Below are 27,850 nucleotides of genomic sequence, written 5' to 3' on the forward strand. Positions count from 1 at the left end.
AAACAAATAGATGGGACAGCCATGTCCCCCCCAGCCAATGTTTACATAGAACACCTGGAAAAACTAGCAATCAGTACAGCCACTCTCAAACCAACACTTTGGCTACGCTATGCTGATGATGTGCTTGCTATTTGGTCACATGGCCCAGAGACATCGGAAACATTCTTAGCGCATTTAAATAGCCAACATCCAAAAATCCACTTTACAATGGAACTGGAAGCTAATAACTGTCTGCCTTACATGGATACACTAATCACACGTTTTCCAGATGGTTCCGTATCATTTTCAGTTTTTAGAAAACCCACACATACAGGGAGATATTTACACAATCAATCACAACATCACCCTTCTCAACAATATGGCATTTTAAAAACACTAACCCACAGAGCAAGAGCAATCTGTTCCAATGACAATGCTCTTGCTGCTGAACTGGCTCGCTTATGCCACACCTTCTTGGCCAATGGCTATAATCCCCATAAGATAAACAAAATACTAAACGCTCCTAAGAAACCACTCCCACTATCCACCACAGAAAACTACAACAAAGCAGTCACCATCACATACATTGAAGGCACATCAGAAAAGATTTCAAGAATGCTTAATAAACATGAACTACGCACCACATTCAGACCATGTGGCAAATTAGCAACCCTTATCCACTCACCCAAGGACAATATTCCTCTTTTATCACAACCAGGAGTCTACGAAGTAACCTGCTCATGTAATCAAGCCTACTACGGTCAAACAGGAAGAACTGTAAACATCTGCATCAGCGAACACAAAAGATACATCCGGCATTATCACTATGGCAAGTCAGGCCTAGCAGACCATGCTCTGGATACCCCTGCACACAGGCTCAACTGGAAGAACGAAAAAGTACTACACAGAGGCTCTTACAAGTCGGAGATTGTTTTTAGAGTCAACAGAAGCCCAGAAGCCCTAATAGAAGAGCATTAAGCTTACCACAGGTAAGCTTAATGCTCTTCTATTAGATCGAGCTACTTACCTCCCTATTGAATACAATTCCACCAACTCACAAATCAGAAAACTTCACAGGCTCCTTAAGAACGTCACCTCTTGGCCTGTAGAAGTTACTAACAGATTAAAACTGTTTAACTCTTATATACCCCCCCCCTTATTTATGGACTACCAAAAATACATAAAGAAAATGTGCCATTACGTCCCACAAACAAATAGAGGGGACAGTGCCATGGGTTCACCACTCTCCCCATCCTTGGCCAATTTCTTTATGGAGACCTTTGAAGAAAAAGCCTTAGCCTCTGCCCCACAAAAACCAACCATATGGCTTTGCTATGTTGATGATGTGCCCACTATTTGGCCACATGGCTCTGATACACTCCTCTCCTTCTTAACATACTTAATAAACAACCAACACCCCAGAATCAAGTTCACTCTGGAAAAGTCTCCCTTTCCTACACAGACTAGTCACCCACCAGCCTGATGGAACCTTGGTTTTCTCAGTTTATAGAAAACCCACCCATACAGGCAGGTACATTCACCAACAATCCCCCCCCCCCATACACACAACAATAAGGAGTGGTGAAAACATTATACAAGAGGGCTAAACTGATGTGTTCTAACGACAAGGACCTAAACACTGAACTAAATCGCATCCTCAACACTTCCTCAGTCAATGGCTACCCCCACAAAAAATATTGAAACCAACAAACCACAACCCCCCCCCCCCCCTTCACAACAAAGATTACTTTAAATTCATCACCATTCCCTACATCCGAGGCACCTCGGAAAAAATTAACCAAAATTTTAAAAAAACATGACCTGACCTCTTGTTACAGGCCTTACAGAAAATTGGCATCCTTTATCTGCTCCACCAAAGACCAACCACTTCCCCCTAGATCTACCTGGTGTATACCAGGTCCCTTGCAGTTGTAAACTGTCTTACTTTGGCCAAACAGGCAGGACAGCGAATATCAGAATTTCTAAACACAAGGACTACATCCGTTTTCACAAGTACAGCCATTCTGGTCTTGCAGACCATGCTCTGGATACACGCCACAGAATACGGTGGAAGAAATCTACAGTAATACACCGTAGCAAATACAAATTCGAAAGACTATTTATGGAATCAGGCTCAGCCCTAAGAAACTCTCCAAACCTCAACAAATTTGGTTGTATGCGACTGCCCCAAATTTGGGAGGCCTACATCAGCACACCTTCAGCCCAATGGCCAAGAACACCTACTTAGCCCGCTAGAGGGCACCATCAGGACTTTTAGGAGAACAATAGCTTCATCACTTCATTCTCAGTTACTGTGTTGTAGTGCCTATGTGCATGTGCCGTTGCCGAAATATCGAAAATATTTATTAAAGTGTAATTTAATTTATATTCTTATCTACGTTGTCAATTCCTTAAGTGATTTAGTAATTTTGAAACTTAGATATACTATGAATCATATCATACATTCACATCTGTATTGATATTTAAATTTAAAAGATTAGCTACTCATAATGGTTAAAAGTTATTTTCGACCAAATGAACTATGGAAAAGCTAGACTTCAATTGGGTTTATATAGATCAAATTTATTTGAAACTAAGTAAGAAATACAGATGTTTCTCCAACTTAACTGTTTGGCTTCTTCAGGGTAAAAAAAATAATAGATACAGAACAATTTAAACACTAAAGCTGTTCATGAAGGAAAGAACCAAATACAATTGTATTACGCATACATCACACGCATGAAGCATGTATGATGTTAACTGTTATTATGCAGGAATGTTCTATAATTAGAAGCAAGATCATGCTTAAAGATCTTAGGAGGGTCTTCCAAATAACAGGCAGAATTAATGCTTGGTTTAGGTAGTGTTTAGAACAGATAACTGTTATGCCTTCTTTCATGATACGGGAGTGGAAATCTTCATCTAAGTAGGGCATGGAGCTTTTGTCCCATTCTATGGTATGGTTTGTCCTAGAGAAATGAAGTGCTAATCCCTAATTGTCTTTTCTGTTATTGTTTACGTCCCCTACGTGTTCTTTTTTTTCTGATTTCCAAACTTCTAGAGGTTTGACCAATATAGTTTAATCCACATGAACAGGGGATGTTATAGACTCCGGAATATTTGAAGAAAGCATGGCTGTCTTTCCGAGATCTTAAGAATTAGCTGATAGTCTTTAAATGTTTAAAAGTCACTCGTATTCCATGTGGCTTGAGGAGTGTGTAGCAATCTTTTTGGAAACTGTCCCAGTATAAGGAACTGTGATGGTGGAATTATAATGTATTTCTTCCGATTGTCGTTGTGGGGGGTCACAGACAAGTATCTTATGAATCAATTTTCATGGGTAACTGTTGTCTATAAGGTTTTTGATAACAGGGATAGTTCATCTTCGAAATCTTTATCCTCTGAAGTGATGTGAGAGGACCTATTTTTTAGCATGTGTACGATGCTTAGTTTTTAGGAAATGTGGAGTGAAGATGTGAAGTGCAAGTATCGACCTATGTTGGTTGGTTTGCGATAGACTGTAAAGCTGATGCGGCCATCCATTTGTTTCTTAACTAAAGTGTCCAGGAATGGTAATTGTTTGTCCTTCTCAAGTTCTAAGGTGAATTTTATTTTGTGATGGAAGGAGTTGATCTTGGTAAGAAAATCAAAAAGATCTTTTTCTGTGTTTTTCCATATAATAAAAATATCATCCACATATCTCCACCACACTGTGGGTTTAGGGTCTAATTGAGACAAAATTTCACTTTCAAGTTTCTCCATAAAGAGATCTGCACAAGGGGGTAAAAAGTGGACTGCCCATTGTAAGGCCTATTAATTGTTGGTAAACCGTTTCATTCCATAAGAAAAAATTTGATTTTAAGCAATGATGGAAAAGAGAAGTAATCTCTTTTGAGGGAAGAGGTTTCTCAAAATGCGGATTACTTCATCTACTGGAACATTTGTAAATAATGATGTAACATCCAGGCTTGCAAGAATGTCTGTATAGGAGATCGAGATGTTCCTCAATTTTTCAACGAAATGTTGTGAATTTCTTATGTAGGTATCCGAATTATGGATGTGTGTCTTAAGGAAACCTGCGAGATGTTTCGATAAAATAACTTTTAATCATTATGAATAGTCTCCATGGGGAAATAAAGCACAAGGTATGTAGATTTGAGCGACTTAAATGCAAAAAAGCCAAACTGATTAACCACCTTACTTTCTTAAAAAGATGCAGGAACTATTATATTATTCCTAAGTTTCTCATTATGAAAGAATGGTTCCATTCACGAAGAGATAAACAAATATATTTCAAAACATCCTTAGCACTTTTACATGAGCATATACAACATATCAGAATTGAATTAAGCAAAGTAGATATGCAATGCTATCACATATATGAAGACATCTCCAGCAATATAGACCAAAACTTATGGTCACTTTCAGACAGAATGATAAATAATAGTTTTCACAAGGCCTTTTCTATCAGCAAGCAAAGCCAAATTGAAAAATTCAATGCTCTTTATGAAAAAAAGTTATAAGTCAAGACCTAATCTGCCAGACAACAAAGCAATCTTCAATTTCTCCAATCGTGGTTTAACAAAACTGGAAGTTAGTATACTTAAGAAAGGGTTCAACTTTGCCATTACCCCTGACCAAATTCCTAAAGTGGACATCATATGTAACATAGAAAAGGCGGTTTCGTCATTACCAGAACCCATAAAAAATGATCTCAGACTGAAAGCGCTATCATTCTCTCTTCTTCAAGAACTCCAAACAAAAATATCACACCATTAGAAAAAAGAGCTATGTTTAGGTTGAAGAAAAATAAAGAAATTATCATCTTAAAAGCAGATAAAGGGAATGCTACAGTTGTCTTAACGCGTTGACCGCCGTATGAATCAAATATGATTCACACTACATTTTTTCAATGCATTGCGTGAATCATATTTGATTTGCATAAAGATTTTTCTTTCAGGCCATGTAGTTCACCCGTGATTCATATCTAAATGAAATGCTTATGGGTAATGGAAATGTGGGGACTGGTAAACAGGTTTATATAGTTAGCATGGTAGAATTTCAACTACATGTACAACAGGTGACCTATTATTACCACCACCACCCATGTTTCACTTTCTTTACCAATTATTTCACCCTTTTTCAATTTCTTCTGGGTAACATCCTGTGGAATTCCCTTTCGAATTTTTCTCAAAGTGCCTACAAGGTGTGTTTGTCTATTCAAAAGTTTGTGCACTAATTCAATACTGGTATAATAATTATCTACAAATATTGTGCGTCCATTGTCAAGCAGATTCTCACAAAGTCCCATAACAATTGAAGTTGGAACACTATTAGTAGTATTGGTCTTTTCTGCGCCGCAGTATATCTTGAAATCATATGTATATCCATCTTCAATACACAATTTGAATAGTTTTATGCCAAATTTGTGTCGTTTATTCTTGATGTATTGATGAAAGGCAAGACGACCTCGGAAAGGAACTAAAGTTTCATCTACACAAATATTACTCGAAGGCGTCATTATTTTCTGGAAATTTTTTCTTATATGATTTATGAGAGGTGTAATTTTATAAAGTCTTTCAGAAGTATTTCCACCATTGTTGTCTGTGAAGTGCCAGTTACTGAGAAGAAGATCGAACCGATTCCTTGACATAACTTGTTTGATTTCTACAGAAACGGTTGATTTCTACAGGATGTTATTCGACTAATAACACTCTAATTTTGGCATCTGCACTAAACCAAACCAAATTTGCAGACCCAAAAATATCTTCATTTCATTGAGATTTGTGTTTTTCCACTTTCTTATCCTTGCTTTTGGTAAAATTGTCTTACTGAGTTTTTGAAGAGCGTATGTGTTAGTTTCTTCATTTCCGTTGTAATGATCACTTCATTGTAACTTTCTGACAAATATTCGTATGGTTCATCATCAGATAGAACTTCATTTATCAAGGCTTCTAAATGATGTTCTTTTTTGTAGTCTCCCATATTAGGGCAATTTATAACAATATTTATCACTATAACAAATTTATTCCACCGGACAAAACACTGAACGCATATAACTGTTCGTACACGTCATAGATATGCAAATTTGACCTTGTGTGAAGTGCGAATCACGTGTGCACTGCTTGACCCAGTCAGTGAAAAAATTCTTCTCAGGCCACGCAGTGCACACGTGATTTGCACTTAACAAATCTATTTAGCTGCATGAAATAGATAAAAAAAAATCATAAAATGTGATTATTTTATGTTACTTTCATCAAATTCTAAAATAAGAAGAAGTTGGCCTGGGGATCACAAAATTTTTTTAACATTACGGTGGTCAACGTGTTAAACACCAGAGATTACAAGGAAAAGATCACAGGTTTACTCATCTACTTATTGTGTTTTAGATTCAGACCCCACAGGAAAAAAATCACAATGTTACAAACAACTTGTTGCGTAATATGGACAGCTGGCCAACAGACTTAAAACGAAGATTGAAGTCGTTGCATCCACTAACGCTGAGACTATATGGCTCTCCCAAAGTTCATAAAAATGGAATACCAATGCGCCCTATAGTTGATGGAATTAATTCTCCCACATACGTATTATTGAAACATCTCGCAGGTCTCTTTAAGGCACACATCTGTAATTCGGATACCTACATAAGAAATTCACATTTCGTTGAAAAATTGAGGAACATCTCGATCTCCTATACAGACATTCTTGCAAGCCTGGATGTTACATCATTATTTACAAATGTTCCAGTAGATGAAGTAATCCGCATTTTGAGAAACCTCTTCCCTCAAGACATTACTTCTCTTTTCCATCATTGCTTAAAATCTATTTTTTTCTTATGGAATGAAACAATCTACCAATGGGCCTTGCAATGGGCAGCCCTCTTTCACCCCCTTGTGCTGATCTCTTTATGGAGAAACTTGAAAGTGAAATTTTGTCTCAATTAGACCCTAAACCCACAGTGTGGTGGAGATATGTGGATGATATTTTTATTATATGGAAACACACAGAAAAAGATCGTTTTAATTTTCTTACCAAGGTCAACTCCTTCCATCACAAAATAAAATTCACCTTAGAACTTGAGAAGGACAAACAATTACCATTCCTGGACACTTTAGTTAAAAAACAAATGGATGGATGCATCTGCCTTACAGTCAGTGGTGAGCTATGGAAATTTTAACAAAGGGCTCACATCGTCGAGCAAAAAAAGCCTGACTTAGCCCTTATAATACTTATATTGCGACTTTGTAGAGCTTCTGACAAATATGATAATTCCTGAAGGATATCAATCATTAATGCTAGATCTTTTAACAATTCCAAATTGAGAAGTCTGTTTAAAAAGTCATTATATTTATCATTCGATGCAAGATACTTGCATAAAGCTGGGTTATTTCTCCACAAAGCAAGAGCCGTTTGTAAACTGCAAGCTGCCCATCATGGTTCAAACACACGACCGATCTTTTAATTTTCGATACCAAGGTCTTTTGCAATCATATTTAATTCTCATGGAGTTTTTGTGATTGATGATAAAAAGCATATAAATTATCCATAAATATTTAAAAATGATTTATTTCTTTAATGTTTTTTATCAAATTGTCTAATGCTAAGTGTAAACGATGAGAGCAATGCCAAATCACAATGTTGGGAAATTTTTGTAGAAGTTTGATTGCAACTTGATTTGCTTCCTAATATTACACTAGCTCCATCAGAACAAAATGCAATGAAAGGATTTTTTATATAGTTATCAGAAAATCCATATGAATTTAAAGTAGCAATTAGAGTAGCATGTATACATTCCACAGTGGTATTTTCTAGTTCTACAAGATTATTAAACAAGAAGAACAAGGGGATTGCAAATTTGAGAAAAATTTAACAAAGGGCTCGCGCGAGCCCCTTATAGCTCACCACTGCTTACAGTCTATCGCAAACCAACCAACACAGGTCGATACTTGCACTTCACATCACATTTCCCAAAAACTAAGCATCGTGCACATGCTAAAAAATAAGGCCTATCACCACTATAGAGGATAAAGATCTCAAAGATTAACTATCCCTGATATCAAAAAACCATATAGACAACAGTTACCCAAGAAAATTGATTCATAAGATACATTTCTGTGACCCCCACAACGACAATCGGAAGAAATACATTATAATTCCACCATCGCAATTCCTTATACTGAGACAGTTTCCAAAAAGATTGCTACACACTCCTCAAGCCACATGGAATACGAGCGACTTTTAAACATTTAAAGACTATCAGCCAATTCTTAAGATCTCGGAAAGACAGTCATACTTTCTTCAAATATGCTGGCGTCTATAACATCCCCTGTTCGTGCAGATTAAACTATATTGGAAAACCCCTAGAAGTTTGGAAATCAGAAAAAAAGAACAGGTAGGAGACGTAAACAATAACAGAAAAGACAATTAGGGGTTAGCACTTCATTTCTCTAGGACAAACCATACCATAGAATGGGACAAAAGCTCCATGCCCTACTTAAATGAAGATTTCCACTCCCATATCATGAAAGAAGCCATAACAGTTATCTGTTCTAAACACTACCTAAACCAAGCATTAATTCTGCCTGTTATTTGTCAGACCCTTATAAGATCTTTAAGCATGCCAGAGTTAAATCTTGCTGCTAATTACAGAACGTTCCTCATAACAACAGTTGACATCATACACGCTCCATGTGTGTGTCATGTATGCATTCTTCTGTTTTTGGTAAAAAATACAATTGTAATCGGTTCTTTTCTTCATGAAGTTTTAGTGTTTGAGTTGTTCTGTATCTATTATATTTTTACCCTGAAGAAGCCAAAGAGCTAAGTTGGCAAATCTTGTCGGTATTTCTTACTTAGTTTCAAATAAATTTGACCCATATAAACCCAATTGAAGTATCTTTTCCAAAGTTTAGCTCTTTTAAAGCTTTTTATTTTATATATATATATATATACATATATATATAAAGTGTTCATTAGTGGGCAATCTTCTTTTGTTAGTACAGCATGAATTTATGTATAGAATCTCTAGCATATGCATTAAAAAAATTATCCTTTATTTTTATACAATAAGAATATTCTTATACATTGACTAAATTCAGACGGAATTTAGTCACTTTCTAAAAAAAAAAAAAAAAAAAAAAAAAAAATCCTCAGCTCATCCACACGGTTCAAATGTACTATAGGTTTAGTAACAACCACATAAAAAAAAAAAAAAAAAAGAGAGAGAGAGAGAGAGCCAAGCACTGTTGATTTAAACATTTAAAAACTTAAATAAAATCTATTCAACATATCTTGCAAAACAAATGAAAAATTTGCTGGCATTGGAGACCCAGAGCATAGAGAAATTATTCAAAAGGTCTCTGGTCCAAAAAAGTACACAGTTGACACCCTAATTAAATACAGTGATATCCTGAATCTGCTAACTGTCTGTTGAGTTACCAGCAATACAGCTAAATGATGAAAAAGTTTGCAAAAATTACAGTGGCATTAGTTAATTAAAAAATTATATGTAACATTTTAAATAAAAAAAAAAAAACTGCCACTGTTAATGACAGTTGTTATTAGAGGAGGAACAAAAAGGATTTAGTAAAGATAAAATTGCAGTTATGTCTTTTACACTAAGCAATCAAAGAGGGGAAAAAAACAGGAACTGACATCAATTTGTGAGATAGAATGGTTTGGTGATGAAAAATTTTTAACTTTGTCATACTATAAATTAAAAATGCTAAGAAATTATATTCTTGGTTTAATCCTTTGTCCAAGTGTAAGCAACCAAAGTCTGTGCATGAAGTATCTACACAACTGGGCTACTTGCACATAGAGGTAATGACTTCACATCAATTGCCATAGTATTCCACAATGCATTATGAGAAGGGACACTACTCAGACCATAGCAAATTACTATTATTATTATTCCTGATACCTCCAAGGAGTCCAAAGACTCATTGCGGGAGAATACTTACAACTGTCTCAACCACTACACCGAACCTCTACTACGAATCATCTCCATCAACCGCCCACCACAACTAGTATTTTTTGTCTGTAAATTGCGTGTGTTCTGAAGGGCCGAATGTCTGTATGTGGGATGAAAAATGAGTTTCCGGGAGAAAAAACCCTGCTACCTCCATACGAGATCGGCTAACTCACCTTCAATTGAAATCGTCCAGATAAAGATTCCTCCCATCACGACAAGAATCAAACGACATCACGACAATGTACTGTCATTCTTCCAATTGCACTACGGAAGTGCTTATCTCATAGTTATCCGATCTCATATGGAGGTAGCAGGGTTTTTTCTCCCAGAAACTCAGGTTTTTCATCCCGCATACAGACAAATCTGCCCTTCAGAACACACGCAATTTACAGACAAAAAAAAAAACTAGCTGTGGTGGGCAGTAGATGGCGTTGATGGAGATGATTCGTAGTAGAGGTTCGGTGTAGTGGTTGAAACAGTTGTAAGTATCCTCCTGCGATGAGTCTTCGGACTCCTTGAAGGTATCAGGAATAATAATGATTTGCTATAAGCTTGGGAATAATATGGCTGATGAAAAAGAAATGTTCAAACTACTCAGACCAGTTTAGACTTTTATTGAGGTATGTTAAAGTGCAGGGATACCTCTCCAAAAGCTCAGTGATCTACAAGATCACTCTAAATCTGAGTGACCATAAAGGATCTTTTGGTCACTCAGATTTTGTCACCCAAGGACAACATTATCAAATATCATTAGTGAGAGTTAGCCCAGAAGTGATACAATGTTGAAGTAATGCAGAATTCATATTTTCCCATCATATATAGGAGTAGTGAAAAGGTCTTTCACCTTTATGGCATAAACGCATCACAATCATTGCATCCTCAGCTTCTAAAAAAGCTGAGGATGCAATGTTCACTCAAAATGTTACTTCACTTCTAAACAGCTGTTACCCTTATACAAATCACAAATCTGTCCAGCTATTGAATATTGCTCTCACATTTGGATGTGGAGCCTCTAAACGCTCCCTCAAAATGCTTCACTCAATACAGAGGAGAGCAATTACTTATTAATGACCCATCTCTTACCAACTCACCCCTCCCACTTTTGCATAGACATTTGGTTTCTGAAATATGTGTGTTCTATAAATATTTCCATCAAAATGTTCACCTGAAAATAGCATCAATAATTCCCCCACTTAGTACTAAGTTTGTTGGAACATGTGCGTGCAGCTGCTGCTCAAAATCCCTTCACAGTGCACCTCAAAACCAACAGAACAAGTTTCTTTTCCTCCTCCTTCATTTCTGCTACTGCTGTATTGCAGAACAGTCTCCCTCCCACTCTGTTGTGTTTCCCAAGGAATGCAATATACAGTCTTTTAAATCAAATGTAATGTAAACAAATTCCTCTTTTTCCAACACACTACTCATGTATAGGGTACTAATGTATTATATGTTGATCAACCAATCTCTCATGTATGGGCCCAACATAATTAAAAAAAAAAATTATTAAAATAAAAAAAAAATACTCTGGATCAGAGATGTTTTACTTGTTATGCTATAAATTCAAGATGCCAAGAAATTATATTCTTGGTTTAATCCTTTGATAAAGGATTAAACCAAGAAAACAAATTAAACATAAGAAAACAAATGCTGCATGTGAGGTATCTTTGCTACTTGCATATGGAAAATATATATGACCTCTACATTACTTCAACTTTGGTCTCTTTTCTGGGTTTGGCTCAATGTGATGAGACCTCAATAAAGGTTGACGCTGGTCTGGGTAGTGGTCTATTTCATAATACACTGTATTATACATGTATTGTATTTGTTTTGCATTATGAGAGACTAAAGCAACTGATGTGAAGATACTGCACTCGCAGACTTTGTTTGCTTACAATAGGATAAAGGATTAAAACCAAGAATATAATTTCTAGGCATCTTTATTTTATAGTATAAACAACAGAAAACACATTTGACATCTCTGATGCAGAGTATTTTATTAATAAGGTGATACACCTTTTCATTACTTGCATATGGGACACATATCTGCAAGGAGTTTGAATGTGTTTAAGACCCGGTATGATGAGATGTGTGTGAGATAAAAGGACCTCCTAGATGAGTCTTTGACTCCATGAGGTCTTGTTTAATAATAATATGATTTCTGCATTACTTCAACTTTGGTATCTCTTCTTTGTCTGGTTTCCACTGAAGTGGTCTTGATCACTACATTCCATTAGATGCCTACCTATGGTACAACTTCTACTGATGTGGCCTTTGTTGAGACCTGGACAATGAGCAGTTCTGTCTGGCAGAACCAGTGCTGAAATTAATGGAGTGTAATGAGATTATAAGATCGTCCGTGGGGTTAGCCTAGTGGCTTTGTGCTTTGCAACCATATTACTGAGGAAGAATTGTGTCCCAGGTTCGATTCCTTTCGAAGATGTGAGGAATTTGAGGATCTTCCTCAGCCATAGCCAAGTTAGCCGATCTTGGGCACGGGCAGTAGGGTTTTTTCTGCCAGTTTATCAGGCGTTTTTCATCCTGCAAGCAGGCAAACCGACCCAGTGAACATACGCTGCTACAGTCAAAAATATATCACCCCCCAGCTGCAGGTCAGTTGGGAGTGGTACTAACAAGAAGTCGCATCTAAGTAACACGCAGACCCTGCATAGGAAGCGAGAATAATGCATAATGAAAGAAGAAGAATGAGATTATAAGATCCTTCGGGTTACTAATTAAGGTTAGACTGATCTTAGGGATCACCAAGTTTTTGGAGAAGACCCTTTACTTATACAAAGGTTGAAACTTGTCTAGGTAGTTGCCCCTCTTATAATGCATAGCATTTTACACATCTGAAATGAGGTGTGTTTGCATTAGGGGATACTAAGAAAATTGATGTGCAGTCATTAACCTCACAAGGAACCCAAGTCTTGAAGATACTTCATGTGCAGACTCTATTTGCTTGCACTTGGATAAAGGATTAAACCAAGAATATAATTCCTTGGTATCTATAAAGAATGGTTGAAGAAATTCCTGGCAGGTGGCATGGCACAGAAACAAAAGAAAGGTAGAGATGTAAGGGAAGAGAAAACAGAGTATGAATAACAACTGAATTTTGTATGATAAAATACATTATAAAAGAAATGCTTGAGAAGAATATGACAACGCTGTTTGGTGAGGCCAAGAAATACAGTATTGGCCTTTGCTAATGACTGGCAGGTGAGTGATAAAGTAAAAAATATGAGTTAGGTACTATGGCATTATAGAGGCAAGCTGAAGCCAAGAGCTATCACTGCGAATTAATCAATGTACAGTTTCACAGGAGGAAAGGAGTAGTTTGTTTATATAAAGAGTGACTTTGAGGGATGCAAAGTTGGATGCATTACTTTAGAAAGAACTGAAGTGAAAGAAACTGGACAGAAATTTGATGACAGAGATTTATCTCCATTCTTAGGACTAGACTAATTTCCAAGCAGCAGGAAAGATATCAGTTAATTAGGACAGAATAAAAAAGTGCAACATCCAAACAGGATTCAACTCGAGCACAAATATCCAGAACAAGTGGAGAAGTACCATCGGAATTGTGAAACTTTTAGTATTCCATTTGGATTCTATTCTTCTTATCTTTTTTTCTCACAAAAAATAAAGGCAGCATTGCATATCTGGAATGATAGGAGGGCATTAACCAAGACATCAAAAAATTGAAAGAAAAGTAAGAATCCAGCAAAAATCCAGAAAAAGTAAGAAAGCTTTTTTTTCATGGTTATCAATTAATAGAATTATTTGTATTTTTGGACAAACATTTTTATATGACACCCCTGAGGAGTCCAAGGATTCATCGTGGAGGAGCATACTATTCCATGACACAACTCACCATCTCCTCTACTTAATCCTCCAACACAATGCCATCTACTGCCCACCACCAATAGTATTTTTTTTCCATAAATTGCATGTGCTCTATGGTCAATTTGCCTGTATGTGGGATAAAAACCCAAGTTTTTGGGAGAATAAATCATGCTACCTCCAGACAAAATTTTGCTAACTCACCTTCAATTGAAAACAAAATCACCATATAATGATTCCTTTCATCAAAACAACATCATCTTTCCAAGGTACAATGTTCTGTCATTGTTCTAATTATACTATGGAGGTGCTTAATTATGGGCAATAACTTTGGCAAGAGACCAGAAATGGAAGATGGACATTTTATTATTATTATGTGACACGTCCAAGGACTCATGATAGGATTTCCATGAAAGCCAATTGTAATATGCTTTACTCTTGCATAGCCTTTGATAACTACCAAGATGAATTAACATTGATATCTAATAATCTCGCCTTGAATGGCTACTCACGAAGACTCGTCAACAAAATCCTTTTCTCTGAGCCACCACAAAGAGAACCAGAAGACACTCAGTATATTACAACAATCGCCATTCTGTATGTTAGCAGTATCTCTAACAAGCTCGCTAATCTCCTCAAAATATAAGGGTGACATTCAAACCTATAGAAACAATTCGTAAACTACTACGATCTCCAAAAGATACCCATCCTTTCTATAAGTATGCTGGAATCTACAATATTCCATGCTCGTGTGGTTCAAGTTACATCGGCCAGACTTCGAGAAGCCTCGAGATTAGACAGAAGGAACACATTGGTTATGTTAAAAATAACAGACAAGACATATCATATCAGGCCTGTCATCACATTTCTCCATAACAAACCATATCATTGAGTGGGAAAAAAGTTGTACTCCTTACATAGAAGAAGACTACCACTCTCGAATGTTTAAAGCAGCAGCCACAATCGTGCACACTACAGATAACCTTAACAGGAACCAAGGTTTAATACTTCCAGAGATATGGAAAACCACAATTAGATCTTTAATAAATTTAGTTTAATCCTTTATCCAAGTGTGAGCAAACAAAGTTTGTACCTGAATTATGTTCAGGACTGGGGTAAGGTGGTACAACACCAGACAACTCTTTGCAAAAGTCCTGAAGATACTTTCAGGCGTAAACTTTGTTTGCTCACACTTGGATAAAGGATTAAACTAAATTTATTATAGTCTAACTAAGTGAAAAATAAACTTTCAACCTAATTAGATCTCTGAACACACAAGAAATGAACTTTAATGCTAACTATAGAGCGTTCCTTAGCAACAACTAATAAATCATGTACACGCGATACGTGTATTATTCACGTTCAATGCTATTTTAGTTTGTAACTATAATTTTTAGAATTTACAGTTAAGATCTGTTTTGTGATATATTTTAACTTCAGTGCTTGTACCCTGACGATGCCAACAGCTTAAGTTTGGTGAATCTAGTCGGTATTAAAATACTTATCCATTTACACTTGATCAATGTTCCCAAATAGTTATTTACATTAGTTCTGTGATCAAGAAAATGAACTCATTAAGAAATATTTATGTTAAAAGAATTTAACACAGAATTGGAAATGAGTGTTTTCATACAATCAATAAGAAAGGTAATGCATCTAATGCATTATATTTGCATAAAAAGACTGAAAACAATAATCCAACCAAGGAAATGCAGCATAAAAGTCATGAAAACCATCTTTACCTGGCATTCTTATAATGTAAGACAACCAATCTATGGTAATTGCTGAATAAGTAGTGCTTCATGGGATAAGAAGAAACTATTTGGAGGACAGTTAGTGTTATTTGGTCTTCTGGTAAGCATGTAAACAATTCGTGCAAAACCACTGAAGTGAATGGCTCAGTATCTCTGCATGCCAGATCAATGCAATTGGAAAGAAGAGGAAGATGGAGTTATGAACATTAAATCATGAAAAAAATAAAAAGATGACCTCATCATTAGAAATGTTACACTGAAAAAAATCATCATTAAAAGAAAAGAAATCAAAGTTAAGAATGGCTGGCCACATAAGGAGAGCAACAATGGAAACAAATGAACTCAATGTAGAATGGGACATGGAATTTTAGCTAAGGAAGATCAGAAAGAAGGGATTCTATCTTTCCTATTTTTATATCCTATATCTTGGCTACAGATATAGGATATATTTGTATGATCAGTCATATGAAAAATGTTTCTAACCTCAATCTTTTAAAGCACAATATGATGAGCTGTGTGTATGACAAAGAGACCTTCTAGATGAGTATTTGACTATATGGGGGTTCTTAGGATAATAATAACTTCAATCTTGCCCAAGAATTTGTATAAGTTTGAATATTACTTTTTCTGGCAATATTTGTAACCAGAATTGATCAAATTTATTAGATTTTTCCATGTTACAATATATTCCACTTCCTAGTCTTCTTATTCAACTCATCCTCCGGTATATAATTATCGATGTCTGACATATGAATAGAATTAGATTCTGCTAAAATTTTAATCCCTTCATACTGCCATGTTACTTGTTGTTCTTCCTTTGCTTCTGAGTAAGAGAGAATTTTAGTTGCATTCTTTCTCTCAGATTTCTTTGAATATTATCAGTCATACTGGGTCTTTCTTTTTGATCTCATCTTTTTATTGTTCTTGTAAAAAAATTAATACATGCAGATATATACATAAAAGAATACATCTGCATGTATTAATTTTTTTTATTTTTAATGTGTCCTAGCCATTTCAACTGGTGAGAAATAAACTCGATAAAGGAGCTATAAGATTATCATATGATTCCTTATTTTGAAACTGGAACACAATTGGACTTTTTTAGATCTTTTTAGATCTTGTTTTACTTCATCAATGATACAGTATCCTTCATTTTTGAGTTTCTAGAAACAAAACCCATTCTGGACTTTACTGCTCTGTCAGGAAATAAATCACATCAAGTCCACCTTCCTTGTTAGAGGCTTAACCGAATCTTATGTCGACAAAATCATTAATCATTATAGAGTTTCCTTACCATCTTCTTCTCATCATGGTGATGATACAGATGTGGTCTATCATGTTACCATTTTTTTATGATAAAGGTGTCTCTGAATGTATAGCTAAACTACTTAGATATGTTGACCTACAGTCCTTTTCATTCTAGTAACAAGATTTCTACTTTTCTAGGCTCTGCAAAATATAAACCTCTGCCTTTAGCCCACCATAGAGTATATCAAATTCCTTGCTAGTATGGGTTATCATACTTTGGCTGAACAGAAAGATCAGTGGCCATATCATGATAATCATATCGACCACATTAAATTCCATGAGCCTAAACAGTAGAGACTTGCAAATGCTATCTCAACCATACATTGAATCCTTTTCAAGAAGATTAACATTCTCCATAAGAATAATTATCTTATGGAATGCTTACATAAAGAAAATTGTGAAAACTTGGTACATTGTCCAAATCTAAACAGAAGTGATGGATTGCAATTGTCCTTTTTATGGGAAACAATTATTTCCAGAATTTGAAGTACTATTTAGAAAAAATAAAAAATATTGATCTCCTGTTAATTAAAGTTATTTTATTAGCATCTTAATGTATTTAGACTGTGTCATTCAATGCTAATAAAAAGTACTTATGTATAATGCGTGTTGAGCTTATTTAAGTGTTTTATTGGATAAAATTGTACATTAAAAAAATACTGATTCATTTACTGGTATGCACATTGGATTCCTTCCAGAACCATCATTGACTGGCATAACTTACATTTCATGATTTTTCATTGCGATTTTTTTTTTTTTTAAAGTAATGAAAAACAAATGTGAATCAATTTAACCTCAGGGATGTTAAATCAGGGTTGTTTATTGTACATATTCTTTATGAAGATATGAATGACAAAAGGCTTGAAAAATGTGTTGGTGAGACTAAGTGAAAGTTCAGTAGAAGTAAATGATGGAAGTTTATTTTTCACTTGGTTAGACTATAATAAATTTAGTTTAATCTTTTATCCAAGTGTGAGCAAACAAAGTTTGTGCCTGAAGTATCTTCAGGACTGAGGTAAGGTGGTACAAAATTGGGCAACTTGTTGCAAAGGTGGAGCTGCTCCACCTTTGCTACGAGTTGCCCGGTGTTGTACTACCTTACCCCAGTCCCGAAGATATTTTCAGGTGCAAACTTCGTTTGCTCACACTTGGATAAAGGATTAAACAAAATTTATTATAGTCTAACCAAGTGAAAAATAAACTTTCAACATCTTTCTCTTTAATAAAAAGGTGGCACACCGTTTGGCAACTCCTATAGGTAAAGATGACCTCGCTATTGCTCCTGCCTGGTATCTCCACCTCTGGGCCTAGCTCCCACTGAAGAGACCTCAATAAAGGTCGAAACTAGTCTGGGTAGTAGCCCTTCCCTTAATGCATAACGTTATACATATCCGCAAAGAGATGTGTTTTGCATTATGGGAGATACTGGGATAGGAGTGATGGTAGCTTGCTCCACCTTTGCTATGAGTTGCCTGGTGTTGTACTACCTTACCCCAGTCCTGAAGATATTTTCAGGTGCAAGCTTTATTTGCTCACACTTGGATAAAGGATTAAACTAAATTTATTATAGAAGTAAATGAAGGTGAACAACATTAAAAAGCATGAAAGAAGCAGTGCAAGATGAGAACAATGAGGTGATAATATGAGAGAGATAGTGTACTCGCATGGAATTTTTCATAATTTTGAGCTTGAATGATGTGAGAGAGAGAGAGAGGTGCATGAAATAGCAAGCAGGAACAGCAAGAAGAAAGTTTTGTATGATGATTCTGTAATAAGAGGAGTGCTCGATGACAGCCTTACAAAAGAGTATTTTTCATGCAAAGAGTAAGACTGAAGATGCAGAGAAGGAAAGTGAATGAGATGACCATTTTGGCAAGTATCAATGATCTGGCAGGCAACATGTGCAAGATAAAAAAAAGTTGCTGGTACAAAAAGAAAAAAAAAGAGAGATAGAGACTACCAATCTTTAGTCTCCTGTGGTATAACAGACACAAGTTGAGAAGGATGGTGATGATTGTGGACAAACATTAATACAAAAGAGTGCTTTGGATCAAGAACCCAAACAATATCAAGAGTGCCTTCAGTATTACCGAAGATCCCCTTTATAGCTGGACAAAATTTTTATGAAATTAAAATTCTAATGTAATGTATAGATTAGTTTTTATTTTCATTTCAATGTATATATTGTGCAGAAGGAATGGTATTTGTGGAGTGAGTGTGATGGATAGAACTTACATATTATAAGTGTGTTTGTGTGTGCAGGCACTCAAAAACACTTATGAGGACTTTACAACAAAATATGAATTAGACAGTCTCAAACTGAAGTGGCAGGGCATTTGATGTGAAACATCTTTACATGCATAGGAGGAAACTTGAAAGACAAATGATGTGAAATTCCTAACAGAAAGAGAAAATTTACAGAAGAGAAATGCTGCAATATTGAGAAGGACATTGACCGAGGGGGGGGGGGGGAGGGATCCCACTTTATAAAGCTTTTGTCAGATCACCTGTAGATTTCTGTACTCAGATCATGTCACTGGGATTTGAAAGGGATGACATAACCTTGGAGACGTTGCAGAAAAAAGATAACAAAAATGATATCAGAAATGTACAACAAACAGAATTTAGTGGATAGTAGACAAAGATGGAATATGTTTGAGCCATTTAAGCTGTTGAAAGATTATTATCAAATGAGATTTTTCATACAGCAGAACAAGGGGAAGGAAGGAAGTTCTTGCATGGAAAGCGGCAGGAGCATGGAATGAATTACCTGAGAGGGTGGTGGAAGTGCAGATGGTGGAGGAGTTTAAGGAGTGGTACAATAGATTTTGCACTGACCTCCCACAGCAAGTGTTGTGACTCTATGGAGTATAAGAAAATTTTAATAATAACCTGCGACAGCGCATTAGGTACCTGTACAAGTCTTGGGATTCTCTCTGCTGACTTCTGCAAAACCATCAGTCATGTGACCTACTTAAGTTATGTTACTGATGCCACATGCATTGACTTCGTGATGCCACACTATCAAAAAAAAAAAGCTATGCACATTAAAAAAAAAAAAAACTAAGAAAAATTAACCAAATTCAAAACATCAATCATAACATTATATAAAACCCAATTAAAAAGAAAACAAACAGTTTTAAGGGAAAATATCCAAGAAAAATAAATACAATTTACGTTATATAATACAAAACAGAAAAATCAAACATACATTCATCTACATAAACAACCTAAAAAAAAAAAACTTCTATAGATGCATTTTTCCAGTAGAATTTAAATAACTCGGAGCATGGTAAATGAGTGGAATGGGTTGCCAGAGTCTGTTGTGGGTGCCACAACTGTGAATGAGTTCAAATGTATGATAGACACTGTGCAAATGTTAGTGCTTGGCATGATGTTTAAAGCATCCTTCAATGGGTCTAAGACCCCATGAAGTAGCCCATAATAATAATAATTGTGAAATTTTAAACGAAAAATTATAATAGTTATAATATAACAGTAATAGAAGGTAAAGTACCTGGAAAAAGAGTAAAAGGGTAGACCGTCAATGAGATGGATAATAGTATGTCTGGAGTCTGGAGTGACTGGCATCTGTTGATGTCCAGTGAACAGGTGGATGGATGTGATCTTTCTTCTTTCCAATCTATATCTCTATATATGAATTTGAAGCCCCCCCCCCCATAATAATCAGCTGACCTGCAATCATACTAATTTGCTTCTGCATGTCATTCAGATCACCTCCGGAACCTCCTAACCTATAGCAGCAACCAAACATATATTTTCTCATTGGCCTTGCCCATACCAGAACAGCCATCTTCCTGCTATCATCAGCAGTATCTCCCCCCCCCCCCCCCCAATCCTATCTTTGGTATCCTTTGTGAAAATACTAAACCCTTCACATTCTATTCCTGTAACTACATCATTTGCTATTAGCCAAGTCTCACTACAATGTCTATAACTTCTGGCAAGGTTGCACTAACCAATGCTACAAGCCCCTTCCTTCCCTCTTGTCCCTGATACTTCTGGCATCAGTATACAGAAACTGCAGCATTGCTTTAGGTCCCCAACATTTTTCTTTCCCTACAAATCCTATATCATTCCTTCTGCACAACCTGCATATTGATTTGTTTGCTATCAATGCCCTCCACATCAATTGGCCTCTATCATAGCATAGCAGGAGGCTCACAATCTTCACCTCTAACTCTTCTTTTTTGCTTCGTCCAACAACTCCTTCAAATCCTCCCTAATAGAATACTTTTCCCCTCTCAGATGATTAGTGCCATCCAAGATGATTAGTTCTTTCGCCTTACCCTTCCATAAATCCTTTAACTTTCATACTGACAATATCGTATTTAAACAAAAAATACAAGATCTACTTGCAAACTAAATAACCCAGTTAATCACGCACCCATATAAAACAAAAACTACAATAAGTTAACCTAATATTATTAACTAAAATATGAAAAAAAAATGACTTATCTTGCAGCAGCAGTAATAATGACACAGCACATACAATATGCTACCTTATGACACCCTCATTATGGCCATTATTATTATGCAACATGAAGTTGCATAATAATAATGACAACATCAGAAATTTGAAATGCATATAGAACATGAGGTATAATAATAATAATGACAATATCAGAAATTTGAAGTACACACACTGATTGTTTCGGACTGAAAGAAAATATAAATTAACTTACCTGTGGTCCTCTCATTAGAGATACTCCATCTATTTCATAGCCCACAAATGCACTTTCACCCTATATAAGAAAGAAAGAAAACTGATTTTTCCTGTGTTAAGTATAAAGCTTCTCAAATTTATCTCTGTCAGAACCAAGTGGCAGATGAATTCTGGAAATACCAGCCAATCATAAATTATCTGTATCAATAATATTGTAAAGAGAAGTGAAATGAGTGGCAATTGCTTTTTTCCCCTTTTCTTTACAACTTTTCTTCTTTCATAGAATATACTATCTATATGTAACATGAAATATAAAATGAACAAAATAGAGATATATGGATAAAGAACTGTATGCAATAAAGAATAAAATCTGTTTTATAACTGAGGATGATTTTAATTGTAGTGCTGCACAACTAAAATTATCTTCAGTTATCATGCTGAAAAAGTGCTGTACTATTAGAACTCTTACTTATAAAGAATAATGTTCATTCTGGATGCAAGCAATGAGATAAATTTATCATTATCATCAGACCTCCACTCTATGGAGGTCTTGTGCTGATAATGCTTGCACTTTGCAACCCCATCTGCCCTAATTTAATTATGAATTTGCTATGTGACAATCTATCAGAGGCTTTTGCAAAATCTAAATATGCTGCAACATATTAACCTCACTTGTCAGCCCATTGTAATATCCAAGAGGCTGCTAAAACATGAGTTCCTCTTAATAAAGCACATTATTACCATCATAGATAATTCTGCTGTCATCAATCCAATTTTGGCTCCTAGTTCTCACCACCCTATCTAGCATTTTACTTGAAATTCCAAATACATATAAAATGATAGTCTCAGTCTTATAACTCCTCTTCCCACTTTGTGAAATAATTTTACTTCCCTTCTTTCAGGAATTTTCTTCGTTCCTTTAGGAATCTTCAAGATGCTCTCTCCCTGATCTCCTTTAGATGACTTTAAATATGGCCACATCTGGACTGCTGCAGATCCTAGTTGCATGGACTTCTTGAGGATGACAAACTGGAAAGAAAGAATCCAGATGTGAGAGTGACCAAGATTCTGATAGGTGGAATGCTCCTTATGAGGACAGACTCCTTATGGGTGGAATGCTCCTTATGGGCTCACCTCTCCTATCCAGCTGATAGGAGAGGTGAAAAAAAATGAAAGAACAAGGGATTCACTCCCTATTAATTGATTGTGGAATGTGAGTAGTAAGAGAATTAAGGTGAATATTAACTTGGATAATGGTAAATGGGTGGAATAGGCTGTGAATGTTTCATCAGTGCATAAGTTCAAGGAAAACTATGACAGATATTTTTGGGAATAATGATTACAACCCCTGACTAAAAGTATCCGATCAATGTTGTTATCACAATCACGACTCAATATACATCATATATTTCTTAGAAAATTTAACATACAAACATTTTAGCATGCAAAAAATGAAACAGCTCACTTTAAATTATAAAAAGAAAAGAAAATTTTATGTATGATTCAAAGATTTAAAGAAAATAAATTATCTCTGTTAGAAAAAAAAGTATCTGATCAAGTTGACAGTTGGGAAAAAGTAAGCAATCACTGAGGAAACAAACATGTATCCTTCCCAAATATGCAAATCTAGAATTGTCTGTGCATGCATAAAACATAGAGAAAACATTTATAAGGAGCAGAATTGTGGTTGTGCAATCTGAATTCTATCTACAGTGTTAAAGGATGGCTCCTGTGAAAGAACTTTTGAGCGTTTTAAAAAACAGAATGATTGAATATCTGAAAGGCAGAATGTCTCAAAGACAAGTAGCTAGATTACTAAAATGTTCTCAAAGTACTGTATGTGGCATTTGGAAAAAATATCATCCGAACTAATACTGTAAAAACATGGAAAAGATAGACTTCAACTGGGTTTATATAAGTCAAATTTATTTGAAACTAAGTAAGAAATTTCACCAACTTAGCTGTTTGGCTTCTTACAGGGTAAAAAAAATAATAGATACAGAACAACTTAAACACTAAAACTGTTCATGAAGGAAAGAACCGAATATAATTGTATTTTTTACAAAAAACATAAGAACGTGTACATCTAAGATCTCTGAAAGACAGTGATGCTTTCTTCAAATATGCCGCCGTCTATAACATCCCCTGTTCATGCGGATTAAACTATATTGGTCAGACCTCTAGAAGTTTGGAAATCAGAAAAAAAAGAACACGTAGGAGACGTAAACAATAACAGAGATGACAATTCAGGATTAGCACTTCATTTCTCCAGGACAAGCCATACCACAGAATGGGACAAAAGCTCCATGCCCTACTTAGAGAAAGATTTCTGCTCCCGTATCATAAAAGAAGCCATAACAGTTATCTGTTATAAACACAACCTAAATAGAAACCAAGGATTGATTCTGCCTGATATTTGGAAGACCCTCATAAGATCTTTAAGCATGCCAGAGTTAAATCTTGCTGTTAATTACAGAACGTTCCTGCATAACAACAGATGACATCATACACGCTCCATGCGTGTGATGTACGCGAAATACAATTGTATTCGGTTCTTTCCTTCATGAACAGTTTTAGTGTTTAAGTTGTTCTGTATTTATTATTTTTTTTACCCTGAAGAAGCCAAACAGTTAAGTTGTAGAAACTTGTTGGTATTTCTTACTTAGTTTCAAATAAATTTTACCCATATAAACCCAATTGAAGTCTATCTTTTCCATAGTTCATTTGGTCGAAAATTACTTTTAATCAATGTAAAAACATGCCTTGAAATGGACATTCAGTTGCCACCTCATGTGGACAGGACAGAAAACTGGCTAAACTTGCAAAAAAGTGTGGTGTTCAACATCCAAACAACTTAATGCTGCATAATCAAACTACAGAGCAAAAGTAAGCGACTGCACAACATGAAATCAGCGAATTGGTCAAGGATTTTACTTTTGCATTTGAAGGTCAAATCAATTAAAACTTTGACTTGGCCTTTGGATAGCCTGGACCTTAATCTGATCTAAAATGTTTCGAATATTTTAAAGTGAAAAATTGACACCAAAAGGCCTGCAAATGTTGTCAAATTACATCAAGCAATCACAGAAAGCTGGAGTGAAATTCTCCCAACCAACTGTCAAAATCTTATTGAGTCCATGTCATGAAGGATGAAAGCAGTTATTCAGGCTAAAGGAGGAAAAACAAAATATTGAGTTCAGTGATTGATATATATTTCCAGATCAAAGAATGATCTCATACTTTTATTCTTCTGTGTTTGTTTTCTAGTCACCTAATTTCTAGTTAAAAGTAACTATAAAATATTTTTCGTAATATATTTTATTTCTTTGTTGATTGTATTTATATTCATAACTGTTTAAATTGAACAAAATTTATGTATTCAGGAAAAATAAATCCTAATATATATATACACAATGTTGTTACAGTCGTTGATCAGATACTTTTTGCAAGGGGTTGTAGTAAGCAGCTCCTAAACATAAATAGTAACACATATCTTTGCTTTATAGACTTTCAAAATGCATGACACAGTAAGCCACGAAAAGTTAATAGAAATATTAAAAGACATTCAAATTCAAGACATTAAATGGCCTTCGAATAGCCTGGACCTTAATCTGATCGAAAATGTTTGGAATATTTTAAAGTGAAAAAGTGACATCAAAAGGCCTACAAATGTTGTCGAATTACATCAAGCAATCACAGAAAGCTGGAGTGAATAATAATAAAATTATACTGGAATCAGAAGATACAAATTATAAATGAAATTAATAATGAAACAATAGATATCAAAAGAGGAGTAAGATAAGGATATAATATCAACTTTTCATTATATACTTTTGATTATATACAGTGAAATGATAATGAAAGAATATGAAGAAATTGAAATAGGAATAAAAATAAATGGCAACAGAATTAACAATAATAGATTTGCTGAAGATTTGGTCTTCATAGCAAAATCAAACGGTTACAAAATATGGTTGAAATACTATCAAAAGAGTCAGAATTATGGCTTAGTATTAAATACAGCTAAAACCAAGTATATGGTAATAAGCAAAAAACAGTAACAAAAGACAAATTTAAGAGTGCTCTTTTGGTTAAAAAAGAGTTCAAATCCTACTGTGCTACAGTAGGGTTTGAACTCATGGCCAGTAAGTTGGAATGCCGTCCTCTTAGCCCACCAAGTATACAATTTTACAATGTATCAACAGGATTAATCCAAAATGTAAAAGGCTTATAATTATTTAGGCGTAATGATTACAGAAGATGGAACAACAGTTATGGAAATAAAATCAAGAATAGTTAAGGCAAAAGAAGCATTTTGGAATAATAAATAAACAAACTAAAATAAGAATAATAAAATCCTATGCAGTGCTGCACCCAGAGTGGGGGCCAGGTCCCCCCAAAGAAAAAGGGAAAAAAAAAAAAAAAAACACTAGAAAATTTTCAAAAAATCTTTTCCTAATTAAAATTCTTTTTTTTTTTTATTTATGTTGTGTAGTGTTTTCTATTTCTATACTTACTTATGAATTAGCGATTATTGCAGATGCTCAGTTATAGGTCATGTGCAATGTGTAGTTTGTATTCTCAAATCGTCTCCTCAACTCGGGTCCTCTAAAGATTAAATCCTGAGTGCACTACTGATCATCCTGATTACTTACTAGTGCTGAAAGATAGCATAACACATCATGTGCCCAACATCAGTTCTGACCAACTGCATTCTGTCGTTGAGCAAATTGTGCAAAGGATGCAGTTTGTGGCATACTGGAAAGTACAGACTAATGAACAGTACAGAGGGCGAATGCAAAATGGAAGTGAATAAAAATGTCTTTCTTATGCTTCTGTTGTTTATAAAAATTACTACGTCCACATTCTGTACATCATACAGCACCCTTGGTGGTGGTGAATTTTGGAACTATGTTTTTTCTCTCTTTTTTTTACATAATATGAAATTTAGTATTCAATATAATTTTAAATGACAAAAGAAATCAATTGTGGTAAAAATTATTTTCATTTAAAAATATTTAGGAAACAGACTTCCTTAATTATATGTGAGTGTGTGTGGCTAATCTGATCGGCAAGAAATACAAGGTGATCAAAATTAAAGTATTCCTCATTCAGGCTTTGTAGGGTGCCACCCAGTGATCGATTTTTTCTAAAGTTTTGCAGTATTTGGATAACTTGGTAACCCTCCAGAAGCCCTTAAACAGAGATACTTTAAATTGTGATCACCCTGTATTTACTAGCTGACAGACAGCCACAGCACTCATGTATAATTATGGAAGTCCAATTTCTCAATACTTTCTAATGCAAATAATTTCTATCAGAGCTGATTTGTGTTTTCATTTAAAATTATAAAAATAAATAAATAAGCTAATGCTTTTTATTCTCTTATAGGGAGTAGGCGAGGCCTTTTAACTCTATCTAGCTTTTGGAGACTGAGTGGGCAGTTCAATCTCCATCGGTAGCCAATCAGAGATAGCTTGCCCCTGACTCTCACTAATTATAAGCCGCTACCGATGAAGAGACTGGCAAACAAATTCAGTCATCTCTTGGTACCTGACCCTAACAGAATATATTGCTGTCTGAATTAAGGTTGATTCTATGGTCTATTTTCTTGAGTTTACGAGATGAAAAACCCGAGTTTCTGGGAGAAAAAATCCGCTTGCCCATGCCAGAGATCCTCCTATTTATTGATTTTTTTTAAAAAATATATGAACTATTAAATTTCAAATTATCGATCAAATAAATTATGAAAATTAATTTGTCTCTCCAAAAAGCTAAAATTCATTACATTATTTGAAAAGAATGCTATAAATTAAGATGATCGGAATCCCTCCATGATAGGCATAAGAATAAAATCCTTAGTAGCTTTATAGAAAGCTTTCTAAGCACCAGATGCAAAATAGCACTTAAGCATTTTGTTATGTTGCCAAGGATGTTGAGCAAGACTTCTGTACTAAATATATTCCACCTTTCGTATACTAATGGAGCAATGGGAACATCTCAAGATAAGGTAGTTATCTTGGCATTAATCTCTTTCTCCAATTCCAAATTTGATGATTAAAGCAAATTCCTCCTTACTGTTCTAGCAATCACATGCACTTTGTCTACTCTGATCTTTATGCAGAAGTACAGAGAAAAAGTACACATTAGTTTTGATACTACTAAATCCTCTGGCCATATGCTGTCGCATCAGTTGTACTAAAATCTTTTCTCCAGAAAATCAATCAATCACTCAATCTATATTTCCAATGGCATAAAAAAGCATAATTTTATGCTATTGTTTCTGTTCTATCCTCAGGAAAAGAGAGA

The 27,850-nt window shown here is 35.2% G+C and overlaps 1 protein-coding gene across 5 annotated transcripts in view; it reads right to left on the minus strand.

Annotated features, from left to right (window-relative positions):
* Positions 1-27,850, minus strand: part of LOC150101139 (uncharacterized) — a 916,744-nt gene that overhangs the window by 116,344 nt on the left and 772,550 nt on the right. For all 5 annotated transcript variants that reach the window (XM_090401523.1, XM_090401522.1, XM_090401520.1 and 2 more), the window contains one exon: positions 21,561-21,620. In XM_090401523.1, the coding sequence (XP_090257649.1) occupies positions 21,561-21,620 (60 nt within the window). The remainder of the gene's footprint in view (positions 1-21,560; positions 21,621-27,850) is intronic.

This window comes from Typopeltis vanoorti, chromosome 12 (assembly GCF_054136105.1).
Source record: "Typopeltis vanoorti isolate ZY-2024b chromosome 12, IOZ_Tvanoo_1.0, whole genome shotgun sequence".
Lineage (NCBI taxonomy): Eukaryota > Metazoa > Arthropoda > Arachnida > Uropygi > Thelyphonidae > Typopeltis > Typopeltis vanoorti.